The sequence below is a fragment of the Rhinopithecus bieti genome, unplaced genomic scaffold (assembly GCF_001698545.2).
Source record: "Rhinopithecus bieti isolate Rb0 unplaced genomic scaffold, ASM169854v2 scaffold_15643, whole genome shotgun sequence".
Lineage (NCBI taxonomy): Eukaryota > Metazoa > Chordata > Mammalia > Primates > Cercopithecidae > Rhinopithecus > Rhinopithecus bieti.
In genome coordinates this window covers 317,598-336,683 of record NW_016808215.1, presented here as the reverse complement: position 1 = coordinate 336,683, position 19,086 = coordinate 317,598, and the positions used below count along the sequence as shown (strand labels likewise).

Below are 19,086 nucleotides of genomic sequence, written 5' to 3'. Positions count from 1 at the left end.
AAAAAAAAAAAAAAAAAAAAAAGTAACAAGTGAAATGTATATCATATTTTTAAATTAAGTCTATTGTTTCTATCAAGGATTTTACATGTGAGACATGATGTGGTTCTGAATTGGCCTCATGCAAACCAGAAATCAGGGTGTACTTGGAAAACACAAACTGAACGTTCTCTGTATTCATTGAAGTTTAATGTCATGTCCTAAGTGTGAAACCTTGAGAGCACTGAATAAAGGCTTTACCTGTACACATCTCTTAAATCTGTGTCCTTATAGGAGGCAAGATCCAAACTGAGTTGGAGTCTGTTCCAGAAGCAGGAACACAGGAAGAGTGGTCCTGCCAGCAAATCTGGGAACAAATTGCAAAAGATTTAACCAGGTCTCAGGACTCTATCATAAATAACTCTCAGTTCTTTGAAAATGGTGATGTCCCCTCCCAGGTTGAAGCGGGACTGCCCACAATTCACACAGGACAGAAGCCTCCCCAGGGTGGGAAGTGTAAACAGTTCTTCAGTGATGTTTCCATCTTTGGTCTTCCTCAGCAGTTATACTCAGGAGAGAAGTCTCATACATGTGATGAGTGTGGAAAAAGCATCTGTTACATCTCAGCTCTTCATGTTCATCATAGGGTTCACATGGGAGAGAAACTCTTTACGTGCGATGTGTGTGGCAAGGAATTTAGTCAAAGCTCACATCTGCAAACTCATCGAAGAGTCCACACTGGAGAGAAACCATTCAAATGTGAGCAGTGTGGGAAAGGTTTCAGTCGTAGATCAGCACTTAATGTTCATCATAAATTTCACACAGGAGAGAAACCTTACATTTGTGAAGCATGTGGGAAGGCCTTCATTCATGATTCCCAGCTTAAGGAACATAAGAGAATCCATACTGGGGAGAAGCCATTCAAATGTGACATATGTGGTAAGAGCTTCCATTTTAGGTCAAGACTTAAGAGCCATTTCATGGTTCACACAGGAGAAAAACCATTTAGGTGTGATACATGTGATAAGAGCTTTCATCAGAGATCAGCACTTAATAGGCATTGCATGGTCCACACAGGAGAGAAACCGTACAGATGTGAGCAGTGTGGAAAAGGCTTCATTAGTAGGCTAGATTTTTATAAGCATCAGGTGGTCCACACAGGAGAGAAACCATACAATTGTAAAGAATGTGGGAAGAGCTTCAGATGGTCCTCATGTCTTTTGAACCATCAGCGAGTCCACAGCGGAGAAAAAAGCTTCAAATGTGAAGAATGTGGGAAGGGATTTTATACAAATTCACAACTGTCTTCCCATCAGAGATCCCACAATGGTGAAAAGCCATATAAATGTGAGGAATGTGGGAAGGGCTACGTTACTAAGTTTAATCTTGACTTGCACCAGAGGGTCCACACTGGAGAGAGACCTTATAATTGTAAGGAATGTGGGAAGAGCTTTAGCCGGGCCTCAAGTATTTTGAATCATAAGAGACTCCACTGCCAGAAAAAGCCATTCAAATGTGAGGACTGTGGAAAGAGGCTTGTACACAGGACATGCCGTAAAGACCAACTGAGAGACTACAGTGGGGAAAACCCATCCAAATGTGAGGATTGTGGGAAACGCTACAAGAGGCGCTTGAATCTAGATATACTTTTATCGTTATTTCTAAATGACACATAATTATTCATATTTATGGGGTACAATGTGGTTTTAATGTGTGCATAGAACTTATAGTGATCAAATCAGTGTAATTGGTGTATCTGTCACCTCAAATATTTACCATTTCTTTGTGTTGGAAAATTCAAAATCCATTTAAGAGGAGTAGACAGCAAGGGAAGGGTCCCTGGAGATCCCTCACTGCACGGGTCAGTGCCTCATCCCCAGGTAACATAAAAAGCAGCCTGGGGGCCGGGCGCGGTGGCTCAAGCCTGTAATCCCAGCACTTTGGGAGGCCGAGGCGGGTGGATCACGAGGTCAGGAGATCGAGACCATCCTGGCTAACACGGTGAAACCCCGTCTCTACTAAAATACAAAAAACTAGCCGGGCGCGGTGGCGGGCGCCTGTAGTCCCAGCTACTCGGAGGCTGAGGCGGGAGAATGGCGGGAACCCGGGAGGCGGAGCTTGCAGTGAGCCGAGATCGCGCCACTGCACTCCAGCCTGGGCGACAGAGCGAGACTCCGTCTCAAAAAAAAAAAAAAAAAAAAAGCAGCCTGGGGAAGAAAATCAAGCTACAGGCACGGATAAGGGAACTAGCACAGGGGATTGTGCCTGGAGACATGCCCATGGCTGCACAGATAGAAGAACCTCCAGCTCACTCAGGTAAAAACTCGCACAAACCTCCAGCTCACTCAGTTAAGGAAACAAGACCTGACACAAAAATGCTTTTGTCCTTTGTATAATCAGCAGGCTCCCAGGAAAAAGTTTCTTCTTTTATAGGCATGAACAGTGGGTTTCAGTAGGTTCAGGTTGGCACTTTCCTTTGTGGAAAAGGAAAAGCCCAGGCTCTATAAGTCATCGCTTCAGCTCCTGATTGGTCCCAGGCCAAGCTGAATAGCCCTTATGAATCATCAGTTCAGTTCCTGATTGGTCCCAGGCCAAGGTCCCAGACCAAGCTGAATCACATTTTCTCCAGGACAGCCCGCAGGCTAAGCGCATTCCTTCCCCTTCCCAGTCCATAAAAACTCCAGACCCCAGCCTCATAGTGGGCAACTTAGTTGGGTCCCCATCTCCACTGTGGAGAGCTTTTTTTCTTTCACTTTTTAAACTTTCACTCCAATTTCACCCTTGTGTTCGTGCTTCTTAATCATCTTGGACGTGAGATTAAGAGCTCCGAGTGATACATCACAAGAGAGGCTGCTACAGTGTGGTGCATTTGTGAGACTACAACACATTTTTAGCAATTTGTAAATAATTGTTGATGATAGTCACCTTTAGTGCTGCAGAACAGTATAAATTCTTCCTCTCTACCTCTTTTGTATCTGTTAGCCAACCTTTGGCCATCTCACCTACCTCCTACACTTCCTTGCCTTTACACCCACTGTTCTACTCTCTACTACGAACTCAGCTTTTTTTAACTTCCATATGAGTGAGGTCAGTATTTCTCTTTCTTTGCTTGGCTTATATTACTTAACGATGTCCTTGAAAACTCATCCATGTTGCCACAAGTGATAAAATTTTGTTTCCTTGTTATGTCTAAAGAGGATTCCATTGTGTAGATATGCCACCTTTTCTTCATTCATGTATTGATAGACACTTAGGTGGATTCCATATCCTGGCTTTTGTGAGTAGTGCTACAATGAACCTGGGAGTGCAGATATCTCCTCGATATACTGATTTCCTTTCATTTGGATATACCAATAGTGGAATTGCTGCATCACTTGAATTTTATTAGGCTTCAGAAGCTCCACATGGGAGAGAAACTATAGAAGTGTGGGGAGGTGGTATGTGCTTCATTTAGGCCTCAAGTCTTCAACTTTAGAGTGTCCACATTGGCGAGAAGCCTCAGTAATGTATGTAATAAAGTTTTTACTTAGTTTTTTTTTTTTTTTTTTTTTTTTTTTTTTTTTTTTTTTTGAGGCGGAGTCTCGCTCTGTCGCCCGGGCTGGAGTGCAGTGGCCGGATCTCAGCTCACTGCAAGCTCCGCCTCCCGGGTTTACGCCATTCTCCTGCCTCAGCCTCCCGAGTAGCTGGGACTACAGGCGCCCGCCACCTCGCCAGGCTAGTTTTTGTATTTTTAGTAGAGACGGGGTTTCACCGTGTTAGCCAGGATGGTCTCGATCTCCTGACCTCGTGATCCGCCCGTCTCGGCCTCCCAAAGTGCTGGGATTACAGGCTTGAGCCACCGCGCCCGGCCAGTTTTTACTTAGTTTTCATGACTACAATCTCACCTAAGCATTCACAAAGGGGAGAAACATTAAAATATAAGGCACATAGAAAGCAGTTCCCTTTGAGTTTGTATCTTGTAATTTATCACAGAATCCATGCTGATGATACATTTCATCCAGTCCTGTAGGAGAAAAAACATTTGTTTAAGTTAAAACCTTTTTCAGCCATAGCTCAGCATACCCCAGTGGTCCTGGGACTGTCATAGTGGAGTTGTGCTTGTTAAGTTGTGCAGCAGGGTTTCAAAAAAAAGTTTGACAGTTACAGTTATTCAGGAGACAGGCCTTAGAATAAGAGTTCATTCATGCATTTACAAAACTCTAATCATGAACATATCAAAGTTGATTACCACTAGAATGCCAGCAACATGAGTTTTCTGCTGTATCTTCACAACTTTTAACACTGATCATTTTGTGTTCACTGTGTGTTAAAAGAATCAAAAGGAGCAAACATGATGTTTTTAAATTGTATCTAAGAGAGGAAATCTACAAATAATTCAGGGACACCTGAGTTGAAATGCAGAGTACACTAAATACTGCATTCACAGCATTATTTTGATAATATCTGTTCCCATTTGGTTCCTGTCTTCCCCTCCTCCTCTATTTAGAAGCTGTATTCTTAGTATTTGTGGCTTTGTGTAGTGTTCCATTGGTTGAATACAATATAAATTCAACAATAATTTGCATTTTTTCTCACAGGCTGAAAACGTAATAAATTCAACAAAACATCTTAATAATTTCAAAAGTCTAATACCATAAAAGTCTTTTCCAATTATAATCTAGATCACAAAAACTGAAATTCAATCACATCATGAAAAGTGGAAAATTCACAAGTATGTGGAAACTAAACAACACACTCTTTTTTTTTTCATAATTTAAGTTCTAGGGTATGTGTGAACAACGTGCAGATTTGTTGCATATGTATATATGTGCCATGTTGGTGTGCTGTACCCATTAACTCGTCATTTACATTACATATATCTCCTAATGCTATCCCTCCCATCTCCCCATACCCTACAACAGGCTCTGGTGTGTGATGTTCCCCACCCTGTGTCCAAGTGTTCTCATTGTTCAATTCCCACCTATGAGTGAGAACATGCAGTGTTTGGTTTTCTGTCCTTGCAATAGTTTGCTCAGAATGATGGTTTCCAGCTCCATCCATGTCCCTACAAAGGACATGAACTCATTCTTTTCCATGGCTGCATAGTATTCCATGGTGTATATGTGCCACATTTTCTTAATCTAGTCTATCATTGATGGACATTTGGGTTGGTTCCAAGTCTTTACTATTGTGAATGGTGCCTCAATAAACATACGTGTGCATGCAACACACTCTTAAATAATATGTCAGAGTAAATCAGGAGTGAAATTAGGAAATACCTGGAGACAACTGAAAATGAAAACAATGGCCAAAACTTTTGGAATGAGGCAAAAGCAGTAGAAGGAGGGAAATTTATACCTGCAAGTGCTTATATTAAAAAAGGAGAAAGATCTGACATCCACAGCCTAATTTTATTTTCATGAACTAAAAAAAAGAGAATCTTACAGAAAGTGATTAGGAGGGAAATAATAAAGATTAAAGTATTAATAAATAAAATAGAGAAGAAGAATACAAAGAAAATTAACCAAACCAAGAGTTGGTTATTCTGAAAGACTAACAAAATTGTGAAAACTTTAGCAGGACTGACTAAAAAATAAAGACTCAAGTAACTAAAATCAGAAACAAAAGCGGGGACATTATTACCAATTTTTACAGAGGTGAGCCATAGCGCCCAGCTGGATGTTTGTATATGGTGTAAGGAAGGGGACCAGTTTCAATCTTCTGCATATGGCTAGCCAGTTATCCCAGCAGCACTTACTGAATAGGGAGTCCTTTCCCTGTTGTTTTTGTTAGTGTCATCAGTGACATGGTTTGGATGTGTCCCCACCCAAATCTCAGCTTGAATTGCATCTCCCAGAATTCCTATGTGTTGTGGGAGGAACCCCACAGAAAGTCAGAATTATTAAGTAAAAGGGAAACAGAACTAAGAATTTTAAAAATTCACAGCCTATCTACTTTGGAAAAAAATTAGAAAGCCTGTTCTGGATAAAACAAGGATAGAGATAAGCAATCGATTTATGAGATTAGTTTGGATTGGTCATGTCAACTGAAGGCAGGACCTGCTGTCCAAAACACTGGAAGAATGACCCCAAAGGCATCTCAGAGATCATAGAGGCTGCTCCTCCCATCACAGACCCAGAGTGCAAGGACCTGGGGAGCAGAAGGGATCTTTGATACCAAGTGCCTCTAACCTCTTAGGCTCAGTTCCCTGCATGCTATGATTGAGTGTGTCAATACATTTTATCTTTCGGGAAGGCAGAGTAGATCAAGGATACAGCTATAACTGGCTTATGAATAGTGATCACTCAATTTTCAGAGAGTGGATGTTTGGCATCATAAGGTTGGCACAGTCACCTTAGTTTTGTGTCTAAACAAAATTATGAAAAGTTTTAGTTTAGAAAATAGATAAAAAACAGTAGACTCCATTTTTTTAAAAGAAGAATATTGGTTTATAGGCCAATGTATGTTTATAGGGAGAAAAAATCAGGTTACCTTCAAAAGAACAGGTTTTTAGATGAATTGTTTCCTAATTTAGCTTTATACTATTATTTTTTAAACCAATGCCAGTTTTTAAATTGCTAACTATAATAAATTGTGTTTCACCACGAAATAGGAAGAAACTTAAGAAAAAAAATTTTTTAATTATTGAGGTATCTGTTGCCTAGGCTGGAGTGCAGTGGTGGCCTCATAGCTCACTGCAGCCTCACTCAAACTCCTGGGCTTCAGCGATCCTCCCACCACCTCAGCCTCCTGAGTACTTGGGACTTGTAGTCCCAAGATCAGGCCACCACGCCTGCCCATTTAAAAAAAAAATATATAGAGATGAAGTCTCCCTCTATTGCCCTGGGGGGTCTCCAGTTCCTGGGCTCAAGGGAACGTCCTGCCCTGGCCTCCCAAAGGGCTGGCATTACAGGTTTGAGTCACTGCACTCGGCAAGGAAGAAACTCTTAATAAAACATGCTCCCTCACCTAGAGAATCTTCCCGTTTTACTGCATTTACAATCTCAATGTAAGATTGATACCAATGCCTAGCACTTCATCAGTCATTATTGCTCTGAGGTACTGAGCAATTCACTACATTCGCTGAAATTTGATGTTTCTACATCTAAGGAGAAATACGAATACCATGAAAAGTTTATGGGAAGATAGCTATTCCATGACGACACCGCTTCTCCACTGGTAGTTGTGATCTCAAATGGGGGTGGCTTTTCCTGCCAAACCAGTGGTCCCACAGCTTCTGGAGTAGGGGCTGGTGTTTTCCTGCCCCTCATTGCCCCTGCCAAACCATTCCACCTGGCTCATCCTTTAAACCCTTAGTTTTAACCTCCCATCGTCAGGTTATCCTAATCCTTGAAGACTTTATCTCCTCGTTTGTTCTCTTTCCAACAACACTCCTGTCATCGTGGGAGGCGTTTAGACTTCAGGAATTCCTGTCTATACAATATTTTCGCTCAAAGACTCAGGGAGAGAGAAGGACGACTCACAGCGTCACAGTCCACATTCCCCACCAGGCGCTCAGAGATATGGGATACGTTCCCGGTGGGCATGGCGGTGTGTGTAGTTAACGACCACCGCGGAGTCCAACGCTTCCCGCTGAAGAGTGAGCTTATAGACATTTTCCATTCGCATTGGAGGAAGTGGAGTCCAGACACATTCTGAGCCGAGGGCAAGTTGGCTCAGGCGGGCGGACAAGTGAATTCTGGGAACTGTAGTCCATCAACTTCATGGAGTGGCGAACCCTTTGACGCCAGCGGTTGAACCGCGGAATTCTGGGAAGTGGAGTCCAGACGCTCTGTGGAGGCGCGAGCGGTTCCGGTCTGTGAGCCTGAGGTTGCCGCTTAACCGCGTAGTTTGAGCCATTTCCGCGTCTAGCGGGCCCTTCTGAACTTATCACCTTTGCTTGGGGTCGCAACGACCGGATGATCGATGATCCAAGCAAGGAAAAAGAAGCCTTGGCGGAGAGCGGAGGTTTGGTGGGACGGGGAATGGGGTTTTGTTCCCGTCCACGAAGCTTTCTGGGATGGGGGTGCTGTGCTCGCATCCCGGGGGATGGAATTGGCGGGATCCTCTGTGCCCTGCTCTGAGCGTTTCCAGAACTTTGATCTCGCTCAGCTTGCCTCCCTCCCCACCCTACGTGTGCGACCTCTTTCTCGCAGTGTTACTCAATGTTCTTATACTTTCCATTGCTATTTTTTGTAATGGGGACATTAGAACCATCCTAGTAGAATCGTTTTTGGGAACTGAAAGAGGTAAGGCAAATGAGAACCTTAAAGCAGCCCCTGTCACTTGGTGACTGGTGGTCTCTTTTTAACTTGCCGAAGAGGTCAGGTCCCCGGGTGGGGTCATAGCTCCAGCTGCAGGGGCCCTGGTCCTTCTCCCTAATCCCTGCAGGACGCTGGATGATCCCAGGAGGCCTTCTGACCTCTTTTTTAGGAAAGCGAGAATTGCGTCCGCCTTCCGCGAAGGGCGGGGAGCATTTAATTTTTATGGGGGATCGCGATGCAGCCAGGGTATTTCACAACTTTCGCCTTCCCCAGCCTGACCTTTCTAAAAGAGCTGCAGGGAGGGGACTTCTTGACTACTGAGGGCAAATCTCTATGTGATTGGTCCTTGATTTTTTTCTTTTACAGAGATGTTCACCTCAACCGAGAGTGTGTCCTCGGGCATGGGTGTTGATAATCATTAAGGCGTAATTGGTAGCTTCATTCTAAGTGCTTTATACAAATAAATTTAGGCCACACTGTGGCTCTGTGAAGTATTGCTTTTCTCAATTTTAAAGATGAGAGTGAGACACAGGGTGCATAGCACCCAACTAGTGAGAGGTGGAGCTGGGGTTGGAACCTAAGCAGTCCAGGTCAGAGCCTGAGTTGATCATCTCTTGGATACTCATTGAGTCAGAGGAACTAGCTGGACTTGTGGGGAAAGCAAGTTAGGACTTCATTGAAAGGACGCTGAGAGCAAGGCTCATGGGCTTGGACTTCTAGGAATTTTAAAAAATTTTTCTCAACTATTTTGTTTCACGTTTTCCAAGTATTTCGTATTGTTGTGGAACTGTATCATTGTGGACCAGTCTGAAATGCGAGAAATAGGAGTAGAAAAAGTTTTAAATTACCCATGAATCCAAGATGTAAAGATAGTAACTGTTAAGCTTCTAATTGATTTCTTTTTAGTCTTTCTTTGCGTCTATTTCTCTATTTGTTTATAAACATTTTTAAAAATTGTTATATTTTAATATATGTCTTTATAGAAAATTTTAAATACTGCTAATAGAGAATAAACTAGTGAGGCTGGTTGCGGTGGCTCATGCCTATAATCCCAGCATTTTGGGAGGCCAAGGCAGGTGGATCACTTGAGGTCAGGAGTTTGAGGCCAGCCTGGCCAACATAGTGAAACCCCATCTCTACTAAAAATACAAATATTAGCTGGGCATGGTGGCACATGCCTGTAGTCCCAGCTACTCCAGAGGCTGAGGCAGGAGAATTGCTTAAACCCGGAAGGTGGAGGTTGCAGTGGGCCAAGATCACGCCATTGCACTCCAGCCTGGGCAACAGAGTGAGACTCAAAAAAAAAAAGAATAAACTAGTGAACTGCCATATTATATCATGCTCAATTTTATCATTCCCATTATCCTTATGACTACTTCCTGACATTTAAAATATTTTCATTTTTATATCATTTAAAAGCTATAGAAAAGTTGCAAAATTGCATAAGGAGTTCTCATATACTCTATCCAAATTTGCCAATTGTTTACATTTTTCCCGGTTGCTTTGTTGATGACCATCAGCCAAATACCACCAGTACCATAACTAACCAGAGACAGCTGACTATAGCTTTCTGCAGCAAGGAAGCCCACATACCATGGTAAATGTGGGGTGTTTTGATAAGAGGTATTTAGGAAGGGATGGTATAGGGTTTCACATAACATGCTAGATAATATTAGATATTAAATAATATTGTTATCTATTACATATCAGATCTGTTAAAAGACTACTAGTAGTTGTAGTGTTACTCATTAGATAGTGGTTGGATAGCATATTACCTAACATCCTGTTATCTAATTTGTAGTTAGATATTTAAATTTGTTCAATTTTTCATTTAAAGTCCTATGCCAGGCACGGTGGCTCATGCCTATAATCCCAGCATTTTGGGAGGCCAAGGGGGTGAATCACCTGAGATGAGGAGTTCCAGACCAGCCTGGCCAACATGGTGACACCCTGTCTCTACTAAAAATATAAAAATCAGCCAGGTGTGGTGGCACACGCCTGTAATCCCTGCTACTTGGGAGGCTGAGGCAAGACAATCACCTGAACCCAGCAGGCGAAGGTTGCAGTGAGCTGAGATCACAACACTGCACTCTAGCCTGGGTGACAGAGCAAGACTCCATCTCAAAAAATAAAAAAATTAAGTCCTTATGAGTGTCCCATGCCCCACCCTTCACCTGCAATGCCATTCAAAGTCCAGTTTATGCATTGTCTTTAGTTGTCACATTCCATAGTTTCTTTTTTTTTTTTTTTGAGACGGAGTCTTGCTCTGTCGCCCAAACTGGAGTGCAGTGGCCAGATCTCGGCTCACTGCAAGCTCCGGCTTTCGGGTTCACGCCATTCTCCTGCCTCAGCCTCCCGAGTAGCTGGGACTACAGGCGCCCGCCACCTCGCCCAGCTAGTTTTTTGTATTTTTTAGTAGAGACGGGGTTTCACCAGGTTAGCCAGGATGGTCTCGATCTCCTGACCTTGTGATTCGCCCGTCTCGGCCTCCCAAAGTGCTGGGATTACAGGCTTGAGCCACCGCGCCCGGCCCATAGTTTCTTTAGTCTGGAAAGATTCCACAGTCTTTGTCTTTTATAAACATGGTATTTTTTTTTTAATAGGAAAGTTATTTTGGAGAAAGATGTTCATTTGGAGTTTGATATATTTCATGTTTAGTTTCAGATTGTGTATTGTTGGTAAGGATATCGCACAAGTGATGAAGTTTCCTCTTTATTGCAACATAACAGGGTTCACATGATGTCGGTTTGTCCCTTCACTGGTGATCTCAACTGTGTTCACTTGGCCAAGATGATGTCTTTCAGATTTGTCTGCTATAAAGTTACCTTTTTTTAAAAAAAACTAAAGTTTCTTATTGGAAGATATATTATTAGTGAGCATTCTACTAAAGATGAGCTTCTGGTTCTCTTCATTTATTCATTTGTTTGTTCAACTATAAATCTGCCAACAATATGGACTCAGAATTCACTCTTATGAAGGTAAATGACACGTGGATTAGCAATTTTTTTTTCAACTCTGTTGAGGTATATTTTACATAAAGCATTCACTCATTTCAGGAGTACAGTGATCTTTAGGAACTTCGTAAAGTGGAGTAACCATCATCATAATTCAGAGTCCCCCAGTTGGACTCTGTGCCCATTTACAATTAAACCTCATTCTCACCCCAAATCTGGAGCAACCACTAGCTTACTTTTCCTCTATGTATACATTTGCCTATTCGGACATTTCATATAAGTGGAATCATATAATCTATGGATTTTTGTGACTAGCTTCTTTCTCTTAGCATGTTTCCAAGGTTCATGCATGTTGTAGCATGAGTTGGTCCTTCATTCCTTTTAATTTCCAAATTAGATTCCATTATATGGATATGCCATGCTTTTTCTATCCATTTACCCAGAGGAAGGCATTTTGGTTGTGCACAGTTTTTGGGTTAGTATGAATAATGCTGCTGTGATCATTCATAATGTATGTCCATGTTGCTACACAGCATCCCCAGCCACCTTTTCATGTCTCTCTTTTTACTGTTTCTGGCATTTTCCAGGTACGATTCCACCTTCCTTCATGCTCCATTACTCAGGACTCTGAAGATTCCAAAAGTAGGAGGAAAATGACCATGTTCAAGGTGAGTAGAGCTCACCTCTCTTGCTATTAAAATTCCATCTTATTGCTCATATTGTCATACATTTTTCTCTGTTTTGGGAAGACTCAAGGAGGAAAAGGGCATTTGGGACCTGTTATGTGCCAGTTGCTTCCTTTGTCTTTTTTGTTGGCTTTGCATTTGGTTTTTGGTTTTTGTTTTGTTTTTTACCGTTACATTATGGAGTAGAAAAATTAGTAGGAAAGAACAGTGCTCCCACTTCTTTACCTCCTTGCTCTCAAATTAGCCTGTTTTTTCTTCTTGTGCTGTTCCTTGTACATTTGTAACTGTATTTGTATTGATGATGGAGTTCCTTGTGTCAAGAGTGCACTATACACCAAGATAACATGTCCTTCTGGTTTTATTCATACTTGTCCATCAGATAGTTAGTCCCCCTTTCTGTGGAGGCCCACATCACACATGTTGGCTCCATCCCTCTTAGATGCTCCGGGGAACCTCTGACCTACTTCACCCACTTCCTGAGTCCTCTGGCCCTAGGAATGAGCTATTACTTAAGGTGTCTCAATCAGCAGATCATGTGCCAAGCTCCTGTGTTTCCATATTCTGTCCTCTCTGTCTCAATCCATGCAGCCAGCTCACATCTGGAGGGGTGGCCTGTGTCCCGCTTATCATTCTGTCTTCTTTATAAATCATCAAGCTGCTGTCCAGCCAGCCTGCGTCCCCAGGCTGCCATCACTGCACTGGGCCAATTGCCCAGGATATAAGTGCTCCCCCTTTGCCGGTCCAGAGTTCTGTCAAATTGGACCCTGCTGGCTGCACCAATTCCATGGAACAGGTTCACTAGTTACAGACCTGGCAAGCCCACCATGAGAGAGCACACTCATATATGACAAATTACATAAAGCAGATTTATTACATATAAGTAGCAAGGGACAACAGAAGCCTATGATCCACTGTGAGCCAGTCCCCCAAGGCTCAAGAAAGCTGCCTAGAGTGGGTGCAGTCATGACTGCACATGCCCCATTTTCACCATTCCTGAGCCACCCCAAGAGGCAGCCTGTCCCAGGTTATGCCTCAGGGGCAACATTACTTACTAAGCAGTTCCTCCCTAACTCAAGATATTATCTTTTATGGATTGGACTAGGATCAAAGAAGGTATAAAAATAAAAAACAAAATAAAAGATGTTATCTTACCTAGGAAGGACATTGCATAACTAGCATATTTATGGTTATTCTTGAGACCTGTAAACAAGAAAGTGGGGAGAACGGATCCAAGGCCACTTTGAAAATAGTTACTTAAAACCTGTTAATTTGGCAAATACTAAAGAAAAGTGATAGCATTCAGGATTTGGGTCTGAGAGAGGAGGACAATAAGCCTCAACAAACAAGGTTGAGACTGAGTTGCTCATTGTTGCTGGGGCAACTGGGGCAATTGGCAAGATTCATTGAAACCTATATAGGTGTAGCCCAGGATGCACCATTTGAAATCCTAACGGGTTACTTACAAGGAGACTCAGTAAGTGCACAAAGTGAAAATACAGGAGGTCTTTTTCATGATTGCACTTCTGGTGGAGCTCAGGAAAATCATTGTCAGGATACAGACAGAATGAGTGGGCAATCTATAAGTTGACCTCCACTTCTCTTCTCCGCCTGCTCAATGCCGTTCCTCCCCTAGTAGTCCATGGTCATAGGATTGAGGTTACGTATCTTGATGTTGTAGGAGGCAGTGACCTTCGAGGACGTGGCTGTGTTCTTCACTGAGGAGGAGCTGGGGCTGCTGGACCCTGCCCAGAGGAAGCTGTACCAAGATGTGATGCTGGAGAACTTCACAAACCTGCTGTCAGTGGGTGAGCACCCTCTGTAATGGAACATCAGGCCCCAGGAGTGGCTTTGTATCCTAGAGTATTCAAGTTTGTGTATGCAGTGGGAACCTACATTTCCAATAAATTTTACCTTGATATTACCTAGAATGAATTGGGATTAAGCACATGACTTTGCACATTCACAGGGCATCAACCATTCCACCCTTTCCACTTCCTAAGGGAAGAAAAGTTTTGGATGATGGAGACAGCAACCCAAAGAGAGGGAAGTTCAGGTAAGAAGCAAGCAGCTGTGCATCCCTGTACATGACTTGCCCATTTGTTTTACTTCTGACTGTGCCCACTTACATCACCCTGATCTAAATTGCCCAATCTCTTTCCTGGTTTATTACAACCCCTTTCTGGCTGGTGGTCCTGTTCCCTCCCTTCCACCCTAATATCTGTTTTCCTCAGAGCAGCCAAAATGATCCTTGGGAAATGCAAGTCAGTTTTCCACTCCTTGGTCCAAAAGCCTGTATGGTTTCTTTATTGGCTTTTAAAGACCCTGTGGTCTGTTCTTCATCCCCTGCTGCCTCTTGACTACATCTGTCTTCTCCCCCTTGCACCATCTTTTCCAGCCATGTTGTCCTCCCTGCTGTTTTTCTGTCCTGTCATGGACACTATATTCCCTGTTGCTGGTAACAACAGACTTCACAGATTAAACAACAAACATTGTTGTTCTTTCTGACATGGGGAGGACGGTCTCCCACCCCTCCCCCTGGAAATGAGTGGCCAGCCACAACCCTAAATCATATTGTTTCACTATCCAGAATGATCCAGAATTGGCACCCTAACAAACAAAGTCACTGTCCTCCAGCATGATATGTCAGGATCCTAGAGATTACCCCTCAGATGCTGAGGACAAAGTCCTGACTTCTTTTTACTTAGGGTAACTTCTATATAAGGATATACAACATAAATACAGACATATAAACTATTGATTTTGTTATTGCTTTTCCTTAAATTTCCCTTTGTATTTTATATTTCCCTTTGTATTTTATATTTCGCTATGAACATTTAGTAATTTATCATGCAATTTATCATGCAAGATTTTTGACTGACCAGAAAATTCCTTAGAAATAGTAACTAATTAAATGTATACATTATATCAATTTTTTAATTGAGTCTATTACTTCCATCAAGGATTTTACATATGAGACATGGTGGGGTTATAAATTGGTCACATACAAACTAGAAAACAAGATGCTTGGGGAAAACATAAACTGAACATTCATTAAAGTTGAATGCCATATCCTAAGTGTAAAATCTTTAAAACACTGAACAAAGGCTTCATTTGTCCACATCTCTTCATTCTGTGTCCTTATAGGAGGCAAGACTGTTGTGGAAGCAGGACCACATGAAGATTGCCCTTGCCAGCAAATCTGGGAACAAACTGCAAGTGACTTAACCCAGTCTCAAGACTCCATCGTAAATAATTCTCACTTCTTTGAACAAGGTGATGTCCCCTCCCAGGTTGAGGCAAGACTATCTATAATTCACACAGGACAAAAACCTTCACAGAATGGGAAGTGTAAACAATCCTTCAGTGATGTTGCCATCTTTGATCTTCCTCAGCAGTTACACTCAGGAGAGAAGTCTCATACATGCAAGGAGTGTGGAAAAAGCTTCTGTTACATCTCAGCTCTTCGTATTCACCAGAGAGTTCACTTGAGAGAGAAACTCTCTAAGTGTGACATGCGTGGTAAGGAATTCAGTCAGAGCTCATGTCTGCAAACTCATGAGAGAGTCTACACTGGAGAGAAACCATTCAAATGTGAGCAGTGTGGGAAAGGCTTCAGATGTAGAGCGATACTTCAAGTTCATTGCAAATTACACACAGGAGAGAAATATATTTGTGAGAAATGTGGGAGGGCCTTCATTCACGATTTCCAGCTTCAGAAACATCAGAGAATTCATACTGGGGAGAAGCCATTCAAATGTGAAATATGTGGTAAGAGCTTCTGTCTTAGGTCAAGTCTTAATAGGCATTGCATGGTCCACACAGCAGAGAAACTGTACAAATCTGAGGAGTGTGGGAAAGCCTTCATTGATAGGCTAGATTTGCATAAGCATCAGATGATTCACAGAGGACAGAAACCGTACAATTGTAAAGAATGTGGGAAGAGCTTCAGATGGTCCTCATATCTTTTGATTCATCAGCGAATCCACAGTGGAGAAAAACCATACAGATGTGAGGAGTGTGGGAAGGGCTACATTAGTAAGTCAGGTCTTAACTTGCACCAGAGGGTCCACACTGGAGAGAGACCTTATAATTGTAAGGAATGTGGGAAGAGCTTTAGCCGGGCTTCAAGTATTTTGAATCATAAGAAACTCCACTGCCAGAAAAAACCCTTCAAATGTGAGGATTGTGGAAAGAGGCTTGTACACCAGTCATACTGTAAAGACCAACAAGGAGACCACAATGGAGAAAACCCATCCAAATGTGAGGACTGTGGGAAGCGCTACAAGAGGCGCTTGAATCTGGATATAATTTTATCATTATTTTTAAATGATATGTAAGTTGTACATATTTATGAGATATGGTAAGAAATTTTAATATGTGTATATAATGTGTAATGATCAAATTGATGTAATTAGTGTATTACCTTCAACATTTACCGTTTCTTTGTTTTGGGAAAATTCAAAATCCATTGTTCTAGCGATTTGAAAAGAAACAATAAATTATTGTTGATTATAGTCACCTTTGGTGCTTTAGAATACTAGAATGTATTTCTCCTATCTAGCTGTACTTATGTATCGTGTTACCCAATCTTTGGCTATCTCACCTAACCCCTACACTTCCCTGCTTCTAGAACTACTGTTTTACTCACTACTTCTATGAAATCAACTTTTTTAGCTTCCATATGGGTGTGAGGACAGTTGGTATTTATCTTACTTTGCTTAGCTTATATTGTTTAACATAATGTCCTCCAAAGCTCATCTGTGTTGCCATAAATGACACAATTTTGTTTTCTTTTTATGCCCAAAGTGTATTCTATTGTGTATATATGCCACCTTTTCTTCATTTATCTATTGATGGACACACAGGTGGGTTCCATATCTTAACTGTTGTGAAGAATAGTGCTCCAGTGAACATGGGAGTGTACATGTGTGTTCCACATACTGATTTCCTTTGCTTTGGATATACTCAATAGTGGGATTGCTAGATCACTCAAATCTTATGCCTCAGAGGCTTGACATAAGAGCAAAACTATGGAAGTGTGGCTAGGATGGTATGGCCTCGCACCACCTCAGGCCTCAAGTCCTCAACTGCACCAGAATGTCCACGTTGGACACAATCCTTAGTAATGAGGTGTGTGATAAAGTCTCTGCTCAGTTGTTTATAATCTCATCTGAGAGTTCACAAAGGGGCAAAACATTAAAAAGAGGCATATGGTAAGCACTTCAGTGTATGTTTATATCATAATTTATCACAGGCCATACTGGTGATATATTTCATCCAGTCTTGCAGGAGAGAAAACATTTAAGTTAAATTCAGTGTTTCACCATAGCTCAGCATACTCCCATCATCCTGGGACCATCATAGTAGAGAACTCTTGTAAATAGTGCAGTAGGGTTGCAAACAGAACTTTGACATTTACACTTGTCATTCAGGAGAAAGGCCTTAGAATAAGAGTTTGTTCACACATTTACAAAACCCTAATGATGAACATGTCAAAATTGATGACCACTAGAATGTCAACTACAGGTACCATGTTTTCTGCATCTTCAGGACCTTAACACTGATTAGCACTTATGTGTTTAGTATGTGTTAAATGACTCAAAAGGAGAAAATACGATATTTTAAAATTGTATCTAGGAGAGGAAATCTACAAAACATAATTCAGAGACACCTGAGTTAAAATGCAGAATATACTCAGTACTGCAATCCAAAGCATTATTTTGGGTAATATTACCCTATCGTACTTGGCTGCTGGCTTCCCCTCATCCTCTGTTCTGAAGTTGGATTTTTACTACTAGTGGCTTTGTCTAATGTTCCATTGGTTGCATACAATATAAATTCAACAATCATTTGTAATTCTTCTCACAGTACAGGCTGAAAATGGTTTGTTAACTTGGCAATAACAGTCCACTGCATATTTCACAATTACATTTTTTCAACAGTGTTAAGGCAAAATTTATAGTAATTTTACGTGGCAGATGTAGTTACATTGGAAAAAACTTCCTCAGTTCTGAATTCACATGATTTATTGTGTATTTTCATGCAGGCTTTGATATGATGGCCTTCTAATTGTGGTAGCATTTATTTTATCAAACAACTCAGGTAGAAGCTATGCCAATTTGACAATTTTTGGAAACTTAACCTAATATTCTCTTCCTATCTCTATGAAATACTAAGAGAAACCTATGGGAGTTCGGTAATTTCATCAAATGTATCCATGATTGGGGTAGGAGTGACATTTACATGCTCTTCTTTATTGTTGGCAGTAAAAATAAGTCTTTTGTAAGCAGTGTATATCAGAATGTATAAGGTACAAGTGTTTTACCTGGAAATGATGGGATAGGAAATTATGATTATGATGTTAAAACTGTGAAAAGTAGAAAACCACGTGGATGATATCACCCAATTTTAAAATGGAATAAACATTCTACAATAATTTATGTGAAAAGCATTTATTCCTATAACATGAGACCAATAAAATGGTGGCACCAGATATACAGTAAAAGGAGAAAAACATAATGTGAGCTTTGGGAAATCAGACTGTAACCTTCATAACTTAATCAAATATCTTTGTGTGTTTCTGAGACTTTTTAATGTGTATATACGTAATTTGTGAACAAATATTCTTTCCTCTGGCAATGAATATTTGCTGCTGGTATTTTTCCATTTTATAATTTCATGCATTTTTAGATTTCTCAGTGAACATCAGTTTTATCAAAGCAGTAAATCTTGTGCAATAAATTTGCAAACTTATTAATGTTAATCACTTAACCTATCAGGACTCAGAATCTCAGAATAAAGTTGCTCTATATTGTCATATGACGTAAGTTCACAATGACTAGGGTCCTGGAAGTAATTTCAAAATGAAATATTCTCTAGTTGGGCCAGGCACGGTGGCTCACGCCTGTAATCCCAGCACTTTGAGAGGCTGAGGCTGGCGGATCATGAGATCAGGAGATTGAGACCATTCTGGCTAACACAGTGAAATCCCATCTCTACTAAAAATACAAAAAATTAGCCAGGTGTGGTGGTGGGAGCCTGTAGTCCCAGCTACTTGGGAGGCTGAGGCAGAAGAATGGCATGAACCCAGGAGGTGGAGCCTGCAGTGAGCTGAGATAATGCCACTGCACTTCAGCCTGGGCAACAGAGCTAGACTCCATCTCAAAAAAAAAAAAAAAAAAGAAAGAAAAGAAATATTCTCTGGTTCTTCGAATATGCAGATAAATT

General features: G+C 41.4%; 2 protein-coding genes across 7 annotated transcripts in view; both read left to right on the top strand.

Moving 5' to 3' along the window:
• The window catches only part of ZNF155 (zinc finger protein 155), a 17,692-nt gene extending 15,794 nt beyond the window's left edge, over positions 1 to 1,898 (top strand). For all 3 annotated transcript variants that reach the window (XM_017885860.1, XM_017885862.1, XM_017885859.1), the window contains exon 5: positions 271 to 1,898. In XM_017885860.1, the coding sequence (XP_017741349.1) occupies positions 271 to 1,652 (1,382 nt within the window). In that variant the 3' untranslated portion in view covers positions 1,653 to 1,898. The remainder of the gene's footprint in view (positions 1 to 270) is intronic.
• A 5,842-nt stretch (positions 1,899 to 7,740) lies between these two features.
• Positions 7,741 to 18,676, top strand: ZNF230 (zinc finger protein 230). Of its 4 annotated transcripts, none has more exons than XM_017885866.1 (6): positions 7,758 to 7,923; positions 10,949 to 11,197; positions 11,761 to 11,841; positions 13,538 to 13,664; positions 13,826 to 13,912; positions 15,004 to 18,676. In XM_017885866.1, exons 2-6 carry the CDS (start codon positions 11,171 to 11,173, stop codon positions 16,194 to 16,196), a joined length of 1,515 nt encoding a protein of 504 aa, XP_017741355.1. In that variant the 5' UTR covers positions 7,758 to 7,923; positions 10,949 to 11,170; the 3' UTR covers positions 16,197 to 18,676. The 4 variants fall into 4 exon arrangements, with proteins under 4 accessions (XP_017741353.1, XP_017741355.1, XP_017741354.1 ...); XM_017885865.1 differs by having other exon boundaries at positions 7,758 to 8,204; XM_017885864.1 differs by lacking the exon at positions 10,949 to 11,197 and having other exon boundaries at positions 7,741 to 7,923; positions 15,004 to 18,672.
• The last annotated feature ends 410 nt before the right edge of the window (positions 18,677 to 19,086 follow it).